The 18,914-nt window shown below is 43.3% G+C and overlaps 1 protein-coding gene across 4 annotated transcripts in view; it reads left to right on the plus strand.

Annotated features, from left to right (window-relative positions):
* The first annotated feature begins 11,346 nt into the window (after positions 1 to 11,346).
* The window catches only part of LOC137369771 (protein spire homolog 1-like), a 302,924-nt gene continuing 295,356 nt past the window's right edge, over positions 11,347 to 18,914 (plus strand). For 2 of the 4 annotated variants that reach the window (XM_068031210.1, XM_068031212.1), the window contains exon 1: positions 11,347 to 11,888. In XM_068031210.1, coding sequence (XP_067887311.1) covers positions 11,609 to 11,888 — 280 coding nt within the window. In that variant the 5' untranslated portion in view covers positions 11,347 to 11,608. The remainder of the gene's footprint in view (positions 11,889 to 18,914) is intronic. The other 2 variants (XM_068031213.1, XM_068031215.1) reach the window with 1 other exon arrangement.

An 18,914-nucleotide genomic window follows, 5' to 3' on the forward strand; every position in this document is an offset into this window, starting at 1 on the left:
AGGCGCTATATAAACCTAAGTTGTGAAAGAAAATTTTAAAAGGTGTGTGAATAGAATTGATAATTCAGAATTCGACAAGGCCTGATCAACCGTTCCCCTCCAGCTTGGAACTAGCATGGATGAATTCTCTGGTGGACACTGTGTGTATAAGAAACTATTGTCAAATAATAATTTTCACTCTATGCTTAATACTTTGTAAACATCAACAATAAATCCTTTTGAACCCTGTTATTTTGAGGAGTAAATTATAAGTAAGAACAACCATTCCCTAGCAGCTTTATGAAAGATAAATAGAATTCAGTGGCCCAGATTTCTGTAGGTTGGGTAAAAACAAGTAAAAATGAAGATGGATGACTGTAGTACTGGTTCTCTGCCAATATAGTGTCCCTTCAGTTTCCCACCAACACTTCCTTCTGGTGTCAAGAACTTCTGGTGTTATAAATTTGCACATGTTAATGAGCCCTGATGGAGATTTCAAGTCCTTGACACCACTGCTCTTTCGCCAACTTGCGTATAAAATAAGTGTCCAGGATTGTAAAGTCTTGAACTATTGACAGACGTGCTCTAAAAGAGCTTTGGCTGAAGACGGGAAGGAAAATGTACTACTTGGTTAATAGTTTTTCTGTTTTTTTCATGTCCTATTGCTTTCATTTGGGCGTTCTGTTACCTTTCAAGGGGCCATTGGCAACATCACTTATATTAGTCAATCTGCATTATGAAAATGGCTAAAGCAAGCGACAATTGCCTAGCTCCCTTCAGAAACCATTTTTTCTCTTTCCCGATGGATAACCAGTAACAGTATAACAGAATTTCATTCTTATAATTATACAGCACAGAAGGAGCTTTTCAGTCCTTCGTGCTGGCTCTTTAAAGGAGCTGTCCAATTAGTCCCCCTCCCCTATTCTTTCTCTATAGCCCTGCAAATATTTCCTTCCCAAGTATATTTCCTTTTGAAAGTTATTATTGAATCTGCTTCCACCATCCTTTAAGGCAGTGCATTCTAGATCATCATTCACTGTGTTAAAGACTCATCTCCCCTCTGGTCCTTTTGCCAATTATCTTAAATCTCTGTGCTCTAGTTAGCAACTCTGCCGCCAGTGAAAGCAGTTTCTTCTTACTTACCCTGTCAAAACCATTCATAATTTTAAACACCTGTATTAAATCCTCCCTTAACCTTCTTGCGTTACAGAAAGCAACCCAACTGTGGACTCTCCACATATCTCAAATCCCTCATCCTTGATAACATTCTATGAATGCTCCTCTGCACCCTCTCCAAAACCTTGACATCCTTAGAGTGTGGTGTCCAGAAATGGATATCAAGCCTCACTAGAGTTTTATAAATAAAACCAAAATACTGTAGATGCTGGAAATCTGAAATAAAAACAAAAAATACTGGAAATACACAGCAGGTCTAGCAGCATCTGTGGCGAGAGAAGCAGAGTTAATGTTTAAGGCCTGTGACCTTTCACCAGGACCTCTAGTGTTTTATAAAGGTTCAGCATGACTTTATTGCTTTTGTATTCTACATTTAGAAAACAGTAAAGATTGAATTAGTCCACAAGCACTGAAATATTTTTAAAATGTATTCCTCATAGAGTCTAATCATCAGAATAATCTATAGGCAGACTTTTGCAGAGTTTCCAACACAATGTTTAGGCATGGGTGAGATGATATTCCTGTCAACTTCATTGAGTCTGAGGTAGGACATTCCTCCCAGTTGCCCCTGCTCTGCTGGCATTACTTTGCTGAAAGTGTGATATGTTTACATGCATAACTCAGATTTTCACCATACTTAGCACAAAATAACGCCCTAGCAGCAGAAGCAGCTCAGGAATTTCCAGGCTCAAATGTCAGTTCCAGAGATGGAGCCAAAACTGAACTGAATTCAATGTATTGAACATGAAATATATTTAAGAAAGTCCCCATTATACATTCTAGTGCAGAAAAAGCCTAAATTAAACAGCTGCCAATCAAGCAAGCTCAAAGACACAATAACCAGGATTTTGCTGTAATAATATTGGCGAGGCTATCAGTGTTCACAATTATTACTGGTTTAAATCTGACAGCAACTTCTGGTGTCTGCAATTGAACGTGAAAAACTGAACGTTGCTGTCATAAATACTCTGCTCGTCTATAGGCTGTGCTGTTGCAGTCCTTATAATGGACTTGACACTGAAACCACTGTAATGGCATGAACTTGGGGTACTTACCCACGAGTTCTGCACTACAAACAGTTGAAGAAATTATAGCGTATACGTTTAGGAGTAAGAGAATTTTTAACAGCATAATAAATGATAATCACTACTGAACGACCTCTCTGGCCCTGAAAAATTAAGTTTACTAGTGTGGAGTCTCATTCCTCCAGACAGAAATTAATGGTACAGAATTTTTTAAAAACTTTTTAAAAAATTCCCCTGCCTGTCTCTTTTATCTCCCCCTTAATCACATCTTTATTTTGCTTTCTGTACATGATTTAATTCTAATTTATTTATTCCTGAATTATACTTCCTGGTTTGGATTCTTAATCTGATTTGTTGAAAAACCTTGTTGTTGGTTTCCTGGTTTCTCGATGCCACAGATTCCTGTGGAGGGTGTTGCACTGGAACAGATTCTGGATTAGTGGAAATCTCCGCTGACAATCCCACGAAAAGTCAGTGGGCAACTGACAGTGAGGTGAACAGCAAAAGCCATTCCCTTATCAATGAGAGCAAAGTCTGGGTCAATATCGCATTCTATGCATAGTCACTTAATGAATCATAGTTCTCATTTTTCAATCTTACATATAAAGACTTTGACTAAATATAATTAGATCAGCACTTAAGTCATAGCTCATCTATAGATTAAAGATCTGTCTGTGTTCTTGCAGACAACTTAACTCATGGCTGTTCTCAAAGGGTTTTGTGTATTGATTGGTTTCTAATCCCAAATACAAAAATTTATTTTTAAGATACAGATATTCAAAGCCAATTTTAAATTCACTGTGTACCGCCCTATCTAAAATTTCATATGAAAAAGATGTCATTGAGATTTCTCATGTATGTGGAAAATGGAATTTATTTCATGTACATGAGGAAGCAACTTGACAGATGGCTTTTCCCACCAGTTGTAACCATAGCAACTCTCCCTAACAACTGCCCCGGATTGCAGTATTGTGGGAAAAAGAATGTCATACGGAATCAAAACTCCACTACGGAAAGGAAAGCTTATTTTAAAATGTTAACACTATTGGATGAAACTGGAACGCATATTATATATCAGAGAGCAGTTTGAGTTTTGTACTTGGTTAGAACAATGCAGAATTGGCTGACCAAAGTTATACTGCTAGCTCCGTATTGCTCTCCTATTAGGAGTTCGCCTGCTGACCCAATGTTAGCAGAGAACTGACAGGAAACCAGCTCTAGAACATTAAAAGGTTAAAAAATAATAGATAAAAATCTCTCAAGAGGCTAGCTTGCAGTTATACATTAAGGTGGTCTGACAGGGCCTACCAAAATGGGAAATGTTGTGAGCAGCGGCTTCTTATCAATATGAAACATTGTTTTGCATTGATATAAATAGTGCATATAATTAATAGTTCCTGAATCCAATGGTTATTCCACTTGGAGAGTAAACTTGGTAAACTAAGTAACTAGGTCTTTGTAGTTTGTGGATTATATACAGTGCTGGAATAGAAACTGCATTTAGTAGTCTCCTCTGTTGTTTCACTTGTTCCATTTAGATATTAATATTTATTCCTGTGCTCTCTCTTGGTTAAGCTATGCCTCAATTTTGTAACTCATCCTTATTTTCAAATTTCCCCCTTGGCCTCGCCCCTCCCTCTCTCTCTAATCTCCTCCAGCCCCACAACTTTCCGAGATAGCTGCATTCTAAAATTCTGGCCTCTTCAGCATCACCGATTTTAACTGCTCCACAGTTGGTGGCTGTGTCTTCATCTGCCTGGGCCCTAAACTGTGGAATTGCACCCACCCCACAAACCTCTCTGCCTTTCCACCTTGCTTTCCTCCTTTGAGAGGCTCCTTAAAATCTACTTAGAGTCATAGAGTCGTACAGCATAGAAACAGGTCCTTCGGCCCACCGCATCCATGCCGACCATAATGCCTATCTATACTAATCCCACTTGCCTGCATTAATTCCATATCCCTCTATGCCTTGCTCATTCAAGTACCTGTCCAGATGCCTCTTAATTGTTGCTACTGTTCCTGCCTCCACCACCTCCTCAGGCAGCTCATTCCAAATACCCACTATTCTTTGTGTGAAAAATTTACCCCTTTGATCCCTTTAAACCTCCTCCCTCTCACCTTAAATCTACTTCTTTGACCAAGCTTTTGACCATCTGACCTAATATTGCCTTATGTGACTCAGTGTCAAATTTTACTTTATAACACCCCTGTGAAGTGCCCTGGGACATTTATTATGGTGAAAGTGCTATATAAATATAAGTTGTTGTTAAATGTGGTTTTCGCTATACTTGATTGTGATTTACAGGCAAGCAAGAACATGGAGGAAATTTCTTCAACACCTAACTCTAGATTCCTGTATAATCAATGGACAGAAATTCTAGCCCTTACGTTTCCTACTGAGTTTCGAAGTGAAATCATTGAAAGTAAAGATAGATTTTCATTTTTATTGGATGCAGTGTGAGGGTTTTAGAAATATTAACCCCAATGTTACATTGGGAGAGCAGTTGGCTTTCCTCTTTATCTAAAAGATCATTTATAACAAATAAATATGTTTTGAAAAATAATTCCATGTTTCGAGGTCTCTTGCTTAGTTTCATTTTATATAGGTTTTGTATCTTACAGGATGCTACTGATCTTTAATTTGTAGTTGTGAATAGAACTAGCTCATGAGTGATGCAAACATGAAGCAGTTATGTTTTGTTTTCATATGTGTGAATTAAAACTAGTAAGGCACTCCCCTCTAAAAGATATCAGCCATGGCTCAAATGGAAGGACTGTCACTTCCAAGTGAGAAGGTTGTGAGTTCAATTCCCATGCTGAGCACTTTTTTTTTGAATTCTTGCATGGGGTGTGGGTGTATCTGGCAAAGCCAGCATTTGTTGCCCATCCCTAATTGCACTTGACAACTGAGTGGCTTGCTGGGCCATTTCAAAGGGCAGTTAAGAGTCAGCCACATGTAGACCAGACCAGATAAGGATGGCAGATTTCTTTCCTTATGGGCATTAGTGAACCAGATGGGTTTTCACAATCCCCCATTTATTGGTGCCCTCCCCAATTCCACAATTTACTGATGCCCTCACCAATTAATTTTCCGATGCTGTCTCCCAATTCCCTATTTAATGGTAACCGTTCCCAATTTCTAATTTATTGGTGTCCTGTCCCAACCCCCCATTTATTGCTGCCCTTCCCAATTTCCCATTTTTTTTTATTCATTCATGGGATGTGGGCATCACTGGCTATGCCAGCATTTATTGCCCATCCCTAATTGCCCTTGCGAAGGTGGTTGTGAGCTGCCTTCTTGAACCACTGCAGTCCATGTGGGGTAGGTACACCCACAGTGGTGTTAGGAAGGGAGTTCCAGGATTTTGACCCAGCTACAGTGAAGGAACGGCGATATAGTTCCAAGTCAGGATGGTGTGTGACTTGGAGGGGAGCTTGCAGGTGATGATGTTCCCATGCATTTGCTGCCCTTGTCCCTTCCAAGTGGTAGAGGTCCCGGGTTTGGAAGGTGCTACCTAAGGATCCTTGGTGTGATGCTGCAGTGCATCTTGTAGATGGTACACACTGCTGCCACTGTGCCTCGGGGTGGACGGAGTGAATGTTTGTGGATGGGGTGCCAATCAAGCGGGCTGCTTTGTCCTGGATGGTGTTGAGCTTCTTGAGTGTTGTTGGAGCTGCACCCATCCAGGCAAGTGGAGAGTATTCCATCACACTCCTGACTTGTGCCTTGTAGATGGTGGACAGGCTTTGGGGAGTCAGGAGGTGAGTTACTCACCGCAGGATTCCTAGCCTCTGACCTGCTCTTGTAGCCACGGCATTCTATGGCGACTCCAGTTCAGTTTCTGGTCAATGGTATCCCCTAGGATGTTTATAGTGGGGGATTCAGCAATGGTAATGCCATTGAATGTCAAGGGGAGATGGTTAGATTCTCTCTTGTTGGAGATGGTCATTGGATGACATGTATGTGGCGCGAATGTTACTTGCCAGCCCAAGCCTGGATATTGTCCAAGTCTTGCTGCATTTCTACATGGACTGCTTCAGTATCTGAGGAGCTTAACATTGGTGCTGAACATTGTGCAATCATCAGCAAACATCCCCACCTCTGACCTTATGATTGAAGGAAGGTCATTGATGAAGCAGCTGAAGATGGTTGGGCCAAGGACACTACCCTGAGGAACTCCTCAGTGATGTCCTGGAGTTCAGATGATTGACCTCCAACAACCACAACCATCTTGCTTTGCGCTAGGTATGACTCCAACCAGCAGAGGGTTTTCTCCCTGATTCGCATTGACCTCAGTTTTGCTAGGGCTCCTTGATCTGTCAAATGCTGCCTTGATGTCAAGGGCAGTCACTCTCACCTCACCAGTTCAGCTCTTTTGTCCATGTTTGAACCAAGACTGCAATGAGGTCAGGAGCTGAGTGGCCCTGGCAGAACCCAAACTGAGCGTCACTGAGCAGGTTATTGCTAAGCAAGTGCCGCTCGATGGCACTGTTGATGACACCTTTCATCACTTTACTGATGATTGAGAGTAGGCTGATGGGGCAGTAATTGGCCGGGTTGGACTTGTCCTGCTTTTTGTGTACAGAACATACCTGGGCAATTTTCCACATTGCTGGGTAGATGCCAGTGTTGTAGCTGGTGCCCACCCCTATTCTCAATTTACTGGTGTCCTCTCCGAATTCCCCAGTTACTGCTGCCTCCCCCAATGCATTTTCTGATGCTGTCTCCCAATCCCCCCCCCCCCATTTACTGCTGCCCTCTCCCAATCTCCCCATTTCCTGGTGCCTTCCCGAATCCCCCCCCATTTACTGCTGTCGTAGCCCTGGACATTCCTCCATTTACTGATGCTCATACGAACATACGAATTAGGAGCAGAAGTAGGCCATTTGGCCCCTCGAGCCTGCATGGCTGATCCTCTACCTCAATTCCACCTTCCTGCCTCACCCCCATAGCCATTACTGCTTGAAGGTCTATCGATCTCAGTCTTGAATATACCCAGCGATTGATCATCCACAGCTCTTTGGGGGAGAGAATTCCAAAGATTCAAAGTGAAGAAATTTCTCCTCCCCTCAATCCTAAATGACTGACCCTTTATCCGGAGACTTATGCCCCTGTGTTCTGGACTCTCCAGCCAGGGGAAACAGCCTCTCAGCGTTTACTGTGTCAAGCTCTTGAAGAATTTTATACGATTCAGGATGATAGCTAAACCCAGTATTAAGATATTTAATTTAAAGATTAATAATGCAATAAACTGTGAAAAATAGAAGTGGCCATAAACATGAGTAAAAAATATAATGTTTTTAAGGATATGCAGGAGAAAGTCCTGAAGAAATATAAAAAGAAAGTTAGAAAACCTGGACTTAAGTGACTGAGACTGAACAAGCTGGGCTCTTTTCTCTAGAAAAGAGAAAACTGATCGAGATCTTTAAAATTATGAAGTGGTTTGATAGGGTTGCCCTTAGAGAAAACGTTTCCAGTTGTAAGGGTGTCCAAAACTAGGGGACAGAAGTATAAGCTAGTCATTAATAAATGCAATAGGGAATTCAGGAGAAACTAGTCAGAGAATTGTGGGAATAATGAAACCCAGTGCCAAATGGAGTCATTGAGGCGAGAAGCATAGATGCATTAAAGGGGAAGTAGATAAATATATGAGGGAGAAAGGAATACAAGGATATGTTGATTGAGTGAGGTGAAGTAAACAGGGTGGGAGGAGGCTTGTGTGGAGCATAAGCAATGGCGTAGTTGGACTGAGCGTGCTGTAACTAGGTTAATTAGGGCCAATGGAGTAAGCTTAAAGGAAAATAATAACGCATTATTCTTTAAAGAAATAGCAATAAATACAGATGTCCATTTATCTAGCGCCTTTTGTAACCTCAGGTCGTCCCAAAGTGCTTTACAGTCAATGGAGTATTTTCGTAGTGTAGTTGCTGCAATGTTAGAAACGTGGTAGCCAATTTGTGCACAGCAAGATCCCACAAACAGCAATGTGACAATGACCAGATAATATGTTTTTGTGATGTTGATTGAGGGATAAATATTGGCCAGGACACCGGGGATAGTTCCCCTGCTCTTCTTCAAAATAGTGCCATGGGATCTTTCCATCCACCTGAGAGGACAGGTGGGCCTCAAGTTAATGTCTCACCCAAAAGATAACACCACTGACCGTGCAGCACCACTGGCAGTCTGGATTCTGTGCTGAAGTCTGTGGAGCGGGGGTAACCCCTCAACCGTCTGACTGAACAGTGAGAGTTTGACAAACTGAATCACTGCTGACACATAGCAAGCACCCACTAACGTAACAGCAATATGATAATGTTCCGAAGAAGGGTCACTGACCCGAAACGTTAACTCTGCTTCTCTTTCCACAGATGCTGCCAGACCTGCTGAGTGAATCCAGCATTTCTTGTTTTTATTTCAGATTTCCAGCATCCGCAGTATTTTGCTTTTATATTATATGATAATGACCCTGCTTTGGTAATGTTAATTGAGGGATAAATATAAAAATAGTAAAAGTACAATATATAAATGCAAAGTGAAGGATGCTAAAATATTAACCTGGGTGAAAATTAAAATCAGAAAAGGAAATTGTAACGAATAGTGAGGAAACAATGAGACACTATTGGTACATCTGTAGCAGGCAAAGAATTAAAAGTACAGTCCTTACCCTGTCCCCCCACCCCCATCACAGAGACGAGATGGGCTAACAGGTTGACTAACAGCTCATTCAAATGAGTTTATCACAACCGTTTCTATGGTAGAAGATGTCAATGGTATTCTTAAACTGTAATTTGAAGTGATGGAGAATATAGTGAGCAGTAATGAAAACAGCTGCAAAGTTCATAAGTGGTCAGGCCTGGATAGAATGCACCTCATGTCTCTGGAAACATGCTGGAACTCCTGATGCCATGGAATCTGTCACATTGATTCTGAAGTAGAAACATGAAATGCTATAAATGCACAGCATTTCCACCACCACCTGTAAAAGACGGACTAACATTTAGGGTGAGATTCTTTTTGAGAGTTCACTGTTGCCAGTTGGGTTTCCCAGCACAACTGTGGCAAACAACTGCACTGACTCCATCACTCCTTGGCTACTGTCTTAGACTGAACCAGTTCACAACCTAGGTATCCTATTTGCCTCTGAGTTTCCAACCCCATATTCTCTCCATTAGCAAGGCTGCCTACGTCCCCTCCCCTGCCTCAGCTCATCTGCTGCTGAAACATTCATGCATGCTTTTGTTACTTCCAGACTTGACTATTCCAATGCTCTTTTGGCCAGCTTCCCACATTCCACCTTCTGTAAACTTGACCTCAGCCAAATTGTTGCTGCCCACATCCTAACTCACACTAAGTCCCGTTCACCCATCACCCTGTGTTTGGTGACCTACAATGGCTTCTAGTCCAGCAATGCCTCGATTTTAACATTCTCACCCTTATGTTCAAATCCCTCCATGGCTTCACTCTTCCCTGTCTCTGTAACCTCCGACAACCCTTCAGGAGTTTTCAGTTCCTCCAACTCTAGCCTCTTTTGCGTCCCCCACTTCCATTGCTCCACCATTAGCAGATATCTCGGCTCTAAGCTCTGGAATCCCCTCCCTAAACCCCTCTGTTGCTCCACCTCTCTCTCCTCCTTTAAAACACTTCTTAAAATTTACCTCTGACCAAGTTTTTAGTCATCTGTCCAGATATTCCCTCACGGAGCTATGTTTCATTTTTCTGGCTGATTACTGTCTTGTGAAGAGCCTTGGGATGTTTTCCTACATTAAAGGTGCTGTATAAATGCAGCTTGTTGTTGTTAATGCATTATTCATTATACGTCCCTTCACCTGAATTTCCCTTTTCAATAAAATGGGAAAGGCAATTTTCACAATGTAATGCAGTAAGGAAACACTCACTTTGTTTGAAGCAATGCCTCTTATTTTTGCATCTTGAAAGCTGTGGCTGACACATTAATTCAGCAGAGCTTCAGCATTTGAAACAACAAACAATTTAATCCCTTTCACTTCCTGACGGACCTGCCAACTATTCTCAGCATTTGCGGTTCTCATGTTGGATTACTAAAACAATTTGAGTCACGGCTAACGAGAGGGGAGAATCTTTGTTTTGTTTCATCCTGTCCCCCCACTTCCCATCTTTTCTTTCAGATTTCCTCATTAATCCAGGTTCGGGAAGTTACTTGCTGTTACATTGTTGCAAATGATGCAGTGAATGAGTTAGTTATGAGGGAGTGTGTTTGTCTAACAAGGGAGGGTCTAACCACCTCTCTGTGATATTCAATGGCATTATCACTGCTGAAACCCCATTATCAACATCCTGGGGTTACAATTGACAGGAAACTGAACAGCAGCAGTCATATAAATACTGTGGCTACCAGAGCAGGTCAGAGGCTGAGAATTCTGCAGTGAGTAACTCACCTCCTGACTCCCCAAAGCCTGATTATCATCTACAAGGCACAAGTCAGGACTGTAATGGAATGTTCTCTGCTTGTCTGGATAAGTGCAGCTCCAACAACACTCAGGAAGCTCAACACCATCCAGGACAAAGCAACCCTCTTGATTGGCACCCCATACACCATCTTAAACATTCTTCTTCTTCTTTGGCCTCCTTGTCTCGAGAGACAATGGGTAAGCGCCTGGAGGTGGTCAGTGGTTTGTGAAGCAGCGCCTGGAGTGGCTATAAAAGGCCAATTCTAGAGTGACAGGCTCTTCCACAGGTGCTGGCACATAGTGGCAGCAGTGTGTACCACCTACAAGATGCACTGCAGCAACTCACCAAGCATCCTTTAACAGCACCTTCCAAACCCCACAACCTCTACCATCTAGAAGGACAAGGGCAGCAAATGCACGGGAACACCACCACCTGCAAGTTCCCCCTCCAAGTCACACACCATCCTGACTTGGAACTATATCGCCGTTCCTTCACTGTCGCTGGGTCAAAATCCTGGAACTCCCTTCCTAACAGCGCTGTGGGTGTACCTACCCCACATGGACTGCAGCGGTTCAAGAAGGCAGCTCACCACCACATTCTCGAGGGCAATTAGGGATCAGCAATAAATGCTGGTCTGGCCAGCAACGCCCACATCCCATGAATGGAAAAAAAAAATTAAAGCAAAAAAGTGTAGCAAATTAGTCAAGAGAGAAGTGGACGGGCGTTTGAACCACATAGTATGATGCTCTCTGTCTCCCAGGCATTGAGAAGCGAGTCATATGATTGGATTTAACGAGAAGAGGCTGGTGTGTTTATGAGTGAGTGAGTGAGTGAAGTCAGGAGCTGGCAGTGTGGCGGTGAGAATGATGATGCAGCGGCTGGAGAAGATGGTGCTCGCTTTATTCCTGCTGCCGATGGTTTAGCTTTGATGCCGGGATTTTGACCCTGTGCTACAGTCCCCCCCCCAACCTCCACTCGCACACACAGACACATCCGGACGATGGCAGAGCAATGCTCCGGGAGCCCGGTGGCGGAGCGCGGTGCTCAGTTGGAGTTGGAGCCGGACTCGCAGGAGCTGAGCCTGGAGCAGATCCTCAAGCTGTACAACCAGCCCCTGAATGAGGAGCAAGCCTGGGCCGTCTGCTACCAGTGCTGCAGCACTCTCCAGCGGCAGCCGCCGACAGGAGAGCCGGCCCGGCCCGGGGACTGGGGCAGGCTGAGCGGGGCCAGGGCAGTCATCCTGCATCGAGACGGCAACATCAGCATCCGGACCGACCCAGGTAGGAAATGCACCAGAATAACAACAATAGCGAGAGCCGAGCGTGAAATCAAACGCCTGCCAGAGAGGGCAGGGGTCTGGGTTAACAGCTCAGGCTCCCGATTGGCATTCTACAGTAGTGTCTGCAAATAAATTCATCAACATTTCTAGAAAGGACAGATGGGGTTGATTGAAAAGCAGAAATAAAAGAGGACAAGAGTGTCACAAGTCAGGATAACGTGCTGTACCAGATGGGATATATAGTGGGTATAACAGGCAGGATTTATTCAGTGTCAGACAGCAGGGCGGTGGAATCAGCAGTAACAAGAGGCCTGGGAAATGAACACGGTGCCTGGCCCGGAGAAAAAGACCTGGCATTTACAGCCAGGCGACATTAACTATTTTTTTTTAATTGAAGGATTAAAAAATAACCCTCCAAAGAAAAAGAACAAAGCCGCAATGTAAGCAGCAAACAATGAGGGAGAGTCAGGAGGTACCAGGTTCATTGTGACACTGAGATTATTACTAAAGCAGCACAAGGTCAGTGCAGTCCCGGGTAAATAAGCTGCAAAGATGAGAGAGGGGCAGAGAACAGGACAGTAATTTAATAATCATTGATGCTGAAAGGCTGATAAAGGGACCTGTAAACAGACAGGACAATGACTGTGGAAAAGTGGGGAAAATAGCAATCTCTAATAAAGGCATCCATTCATTATAAGCAGAATAATCATCTGGTCGATAGGCAAAGCCATCGGTTTTCAGAAAATAGGGCGGAATCGACACATCATAAAGAATCGAGACTATTCAATCATCCTAATTCCAGGTAATAACAGGTCACTTTTGGTGCTATGGCCAGCCAGTAATTTTCATGGAACAAACTAACAGAATTTAGGAGTGGGTCTCCCCCAAACACTGGAATTCCCTGGAATAAAATCGGAATTTCACTGGCTCAGTAAATGATCATAATTATTAACAACACTCCACAAGGCAGCCAGAAATAGGGAAAATAATGACTACAACCCCTGGCTTTTAGAGTCATAGAGTTTTACAGCACAGAAACAGGCCCTTCGGCTCAACGCACCTGCGCTGACCATCAAGCACCCGTCCAATCGAATCCATTTTCCCGCACTTGGCCCATAGCCTTGTATGCTATGGTGTTTCAAGTGCTCATCTAAATACTTCTTAAGTGTTGTGAGGGTTCCTGCCTCTACCACCTCTTCAGGCAGTGTGTTCCAGATTCCAACCACCCTCTGGGTGAAACTTTTTTTTCCTCAAATCCCTTCTAAACCTCCTGCCCCTTAAATCTATGCCCCCTGGTTATTGACTTCTCCGCTAAGGGAAAATGTTTCGTCCTATCTATCCTATCTATGCCCCTCATAATTTTGTATACCTCAATCAGGTCCCCCCTCAGCCTTCTCCACTCCAAGGAAAACAACCCCAGCCTATCTAGTCTCTCTTCATAACTGAAATGCTCCAGCCCAGACAACATCCTGGTGAATCTCCTCTGCACCCTCTCCAGTGCAATCACATCTTTCCTATAGTGTGGTGCCCAGAACTGTACACAGTACTCCAGCTGTGGCCTAACCAGCGTTTTATACAGCTCCATCATAACCTCCCTGCTCTTATATTCTATGCCTCGGCTAATAAAGGCAAGTATCCCATATGCCTTCCTAACCAGCTTATGTACCTGTGCTGCTGCCTTCAGTGATCTATGGACAAGCACACCAAGGTCCCTCTGACCCTCTGTACCCCCTAGGGTCCTACCATCTATTGTATATTCCCTTGCCTTGTTAGTCCTCCCAAAATGCATCACCTGACACTTCTCAGGATTAAATTCCATCTGCCACTGCTCCACCCATCTTACCAGCCCAACTATATCATCCTGTAATCTAAGGCTTTCCTCTTCACTATTTACGACACCACAAATGTTCTTGTCGTCTGCGAATTTACTGATCATATCTCCTATATTCATGTCGAAATCATTAATGTACACTACAAACAGCAAGGATCCCAGCACCGATCCCTGCGGTACACCACTGGTCACAGCCCTCCATTCGCAAAAACAACCTTCAACCATCACCCTCTGCCTGCTGCCACTGACAATTTTGGATCCAATTTTCCAAATTGCCCTGGACCCCATGGGCACTTACCTTCTTAACCAATCTCCCATGTGGGACCTTATCAAAAGCCTTACTGAAGTCCATGTAGACTACATCAACTGCCTTTCCCTCGTCTGCACATCTAGTCACCTCCTCGAAAAATTCAATCAAATTTGTTGGACACGATCTCCCCCTGACAAAGCCATGCTGACTATCCTTGATTAATCCTAGCCTCTCCAAGTGGAGATTAATCCTGTTCTCAGAATTTTTTTCAGTAATTTCCCTACCACTGACTTTAGACACACAGGCCTATAATTACCTGGTTTATCCCTGCTACACTTCTTGAATAATGGTACCACATTCGATGCCCTCCAGTCCTCTGGTACCTCTCCTGTACCCAGAGAGGATTTGAAAATTTGTGTCAGAGCCCCTGCTATCTCCTCTCTTGCCTCACATAATAGACTGGGATACATCTCATCTGGGCCTGGGGATTTATCCACTTTTAAGCCCGCTAAAACAGCTAATACTTCTTCCCTTTCAATGCTAATTTGATCATGTATATCACAATCTCCCTCCTGATCACTACACCTACATCATCCCTCTCCATAGTGAACACAGATGAAAAGTAATCATTTAAAACCTCACCTATATCTTCCGGCTCCACACACAGATTGCCTCTTTGATCCCTAATGGGCCCCACTCTTTCCCTGGTTATTTAGTTTATTTAGAGATACAGCAATGTATCTTGCCCTTAACATACTTATAAAACGCCTTGGGATTTTCCTTTATCTTGCCCACCAGTGTTTTTTCATGTCCCCTCTTCGCTCTCCTAATTACTTTTTTAAGTACCCCCCTACACTTTCTGTACTCCTCTAGAGCCTCTGCTGTTTTCAGCACTGAATCTGCCATAAGCCTTTTTTTCCTGATCCAGTCCTCTATATCCCTTGACATCCAGGGTTCCCTGGACTTGCTGGTCCTACTCTTCACCTTTACGGGAACATATTGGCCCTGAACTCTCACTATTTCCTTTTTGAATGACTCCCACTGCTCTGATGTAGACTTTCCCCCAAGTAGCTGTTCCCAGTCCACTTTGGCCAGATCCTGTTTTATCATATTGAAATCGGCCTTCCCCCAATTCAGTACCTTTATTTCCGGTCCCTCTTTGTTCTTTTCCATAACTACCTTAAATCTTAGAGTTATGGTCACTATCCCCAAAATGCTTCCCCACTGACACTTCTACCACTTGTCCGGCTTCATTCCCTAGGATTAGGTCCAGTACCGCTCCGCCTCTTGTAGGACTCTCTACGTGCTGACTCAAAAAGCTCTCCTGAATGCACTTGAAGAATTCCACCCCTTTAAGCCTTTTGCACTAATACTATCCCCTCTAATATAGGGGAAGTTGAAATCCCCTACTATTATTACCCTATTATTTTTACACCTCTCTGAGATTTGCCTACATATCTGCTCTTCTATCTCACCCTGACTGTTTGGAGGCCTGTAGTACTCTCCCAGCCAAGTGATTGCCCCCTTTTTGTTTTTAAGTTCTATCCATATGGCCTCATTAGAGGAACCTTCTAAGATATCATCCCTCCTTACTGCAGTAGTTGACTCCTTGATCAACAGTGCAATGCCACCTCTTTTACCCCTTTCCCTATCACATCTGAAGATTCTATACCCTGGGATGTTGAGCTGCCAGTCCTGCCCTTCCCTCAACATGTCTCAGTGATAGCAATAATATCATATTCCCATGTGTTAATCAATGCCCTCAATTCATCTGCCTTACTAGTAAGACTCCTTGCATTAAAATAGATACAATTATTTGCCTGAGCCTTAACAGGTCTACATTTACTCTGCCCTCCAGACTGACTTAGCTTCTCATCTATATTTGATTGTACACCACCCGCTACTGTGCTTCCACTCTGTATCCTATCCTCCTGCCAAATTATTTTAACCCCCCCCACCCCCCCCCCCCCCACCCCAACAGCATTAGCAAACCTCCCAGCAAGGATGTTGGTCCCATTCCGGTTCAGGTGCAACCCGTCATGGCACCTTCAACATAGCAAAATGTCGCAAAATGTTTCACAGGAGTGGGCACAGCTTTGAGATGGTTGGGGTTGAGTGGATGATAGGGTTAATGACTGAAGCCAAACTCAGAGATAGGTTTTAAGGAAGGAAGATAGCAAGCTAGAGGGAGAACATTCTAGGCCATGCATGGGCCCCACAAGGCCAGCAAGGTGGGGTGAAGAGAGGGGATGTTAAAGAGGCCAGAGTTGGGAGAACAGAATTGGAATATAATAACAGGAGCAGGCTGTGCAATCCCTTGAGCCTGTTCTGTGCCATTCATTTACCTCAATGCTATTTACCGTCTTGTTTCATATCCCTTGATGCCCTGACCTAACGAAGTTCAGTCTTGAACATTTCAATTGTCCCAGCATCCACTGCCTTTTGGGGAGAAAGTTCCAGATTTCCACAAGCTTTTGTGTGAAAAGGTGTTCTCTAATTTCACTCCTACATGGGCTAGCTCTAATTTTGAGATTATGGCCTCTTGTTCTGGATTTTCTTTCATTAACTGACAGGATTAGGGTGCCTCTGGAAAGGCCAGCATGTATTGCCCAGCCCTAATCACAGAGAAGAGGATGGTAAACTGCCTTAGTGACTTTCTTTGTTTCCCTTTGTTGCTTTTGCCATCTCTCCCTTTCCCTTGCATAACTTTTTTCTTGATATTGTCTCTTAGCTCATTTGTTGACCATGATTTTTTAACAAGTGGAGTCTTTGCCTTTTAGGGGTATGTACGTCTTTTATATCAGACCAATATTTCCTTGAATACTTCCCATTCCCATTGTTTGTCTGTGGGTTTATCCATTTAACAGTTTAGCCCAGTTTACTTAAGTTTATGTAAGACAAACAAAATTTAACACATTCGTTGGTGACTCTCCCTTCTCACTGTCAAACGTAACATCAAATTCAATCATTTTATATGGTAACTATTTGTAAACTGCTCTCTTACTGTCAGATTGTGTAGTTACTCACCACTAAATCCAATATGGCCAGTTCCTTTTTTTGGTTCTAAAACATACTGTTCTAGAAAACTATTTTAAATATATTCAAGGAATTTAAATGAAATCATGGCTTAGTGGGTAGAATCTTTGCCTCTGAGTCAGAAGGTTGTGGGTTTAATCCCTGCTGCAGAGCCATGAGCATATGATCTAGGCTGAAACACCAGTGCAGTACAGAGGGAGTGCTGCACTGTCAGGGAGTGACACGTTAAACTGAGGTCCTATCTGATATCTCAGTTGAATGTAAAAGATCCCATGGCACTATTTGGAAGAAGAGCAGGGCCATCTCTGGTGTCCTGACCAATATTTATCCCTCAGATTATCTGACCATTACCACATTCCTGTTTGTGAGGTCTTGTGTGCAAATTGACTGCCATGCTGCCTACAATACAACAATGATTAGATTTCAAAAATACTTCATTGGGGGTAAGGCACTTTGGGATGTCCTGAGATTGTGAAAGGCACTATGTAAATGCAAGTTCTTTACTACTTGAACTTTTCTGCTTCTTCCAGTCTATGTGAAAATTAAAATCTCTCATTATAACCACTTTGACTTTCCTATCAATATTGCTACCCTTCCTCCTTTCCCAATCTCTCTGCCCTTTCTAAAGATCTTATAGCCTGGAATATTTAGCCCTCAATCATAACTTGTAGCCACGTATCTGGAATGGCTACTACATCATATCCTTTAAGCCTAATTTGTGCTTCTAAGTCACTTGTTCTCTCTCTTATACTACGTGTATTTTAACACAGAACTCATCTGTTTACCCACCTTGCCCATATGTTGCTGGTCATTTTATCACAGCTTTTGACTTAAAATGGGGATTTTCCCCTCCCATCCCTGAGGTAGTTTAATTCTTTCACTACAGCCCTACTTATCTTTGAGGGGGGAATGGGGGTTGCAGAGGTAATGAAAGACAAGGCTGAGGAAGAACTTGTAGATGAGGACAAGGATTTTGAAATTAGAGAATGAATGAAGGTTGGCAAGGACAGATTAATTGGATAGTGAGACTGAGTATTGATGGACCGATGGAATACTGGATAAGACACGGACAGTGCAGTTTTGACAAGTTGAAGGTTGAGAGTGATAAACTTTGGGAGGCTGGTAAGGAGAGCTTTGGAGTAAACAAGTCTTGCGGTGACAAAGGCAGCAGGAGAACGCTGGACACAGGCCCAGGTTCCTGGTCCCTAAACTCCTCCATGTAAGGATTTTCATCCTCAATTTCAAATCCCTTGTTGGTCTTGCACGTCTTGGGACATTTTATTATATTAAAGGCACTATATAAATGCAAGCTGTTGTTGTAGAGATGCTGTAGGCACGATCTTATGGGTAAGAATGGAACCAAGCGGTGGGAGTCCCACCACTCATCGGAGGATGATGGTGTGTTTGATTGGGTTGAAAGCTGGAGAGTGGGAAAGAAGGACAGGAAAGCATAATGGACCATGCTCACAGTCACAAAGAATGTTGTTAGTGACTTTGCTTAGAGCCATTTCAGTATGGGGGAGGGAAGGAAACCTCATTGGGGAGATTCACACTGAGAGTTAGGCAGAGGCCTGGGAGGTGACAACATACTCATGGGAGACGAAAGGTAGATTGGAAATGAGCGTCCTCAAGGAAGGAGGAGATGAGGGGTTGTTTTTGAGGAGAGGGGTGATGATGGTGGAGCCTGAGGAGAGGGAACTATTTTGAGATGGGGGTCAGGAAGGGAAGTTCAGTGGTTAGGGGTTAGTGAGAAAGGGCTTTGAGGAGCAGGAAGGCAACCTCATGGCTAAGATGATATTGGACATCTTTTACATTTTGACATCACTTTCTCCTGAGTTGGGTACGTAGATTTCGTGTTGTTACGGAAACCAGTTTAAAATGCCAGGTGGCAGTTTATTTTAACTAAATGA

This window comes from Heterodontus francisci, chromosome 5 (genome assembly GCF_036365525.1).
Source record: "Heterodontus francisci isolate sHetFra1 chromosome 5, sHetFra1.hap1, whole genome shotgun sequence".
Taxonomy (NCBI): domain Eukaryota; kingdom Metazoa; phylum Chordata; class Chondrichthyes; order Heterodontiformes; family Heterodontidae; genus Heterodontus; species Heterodontus francisci.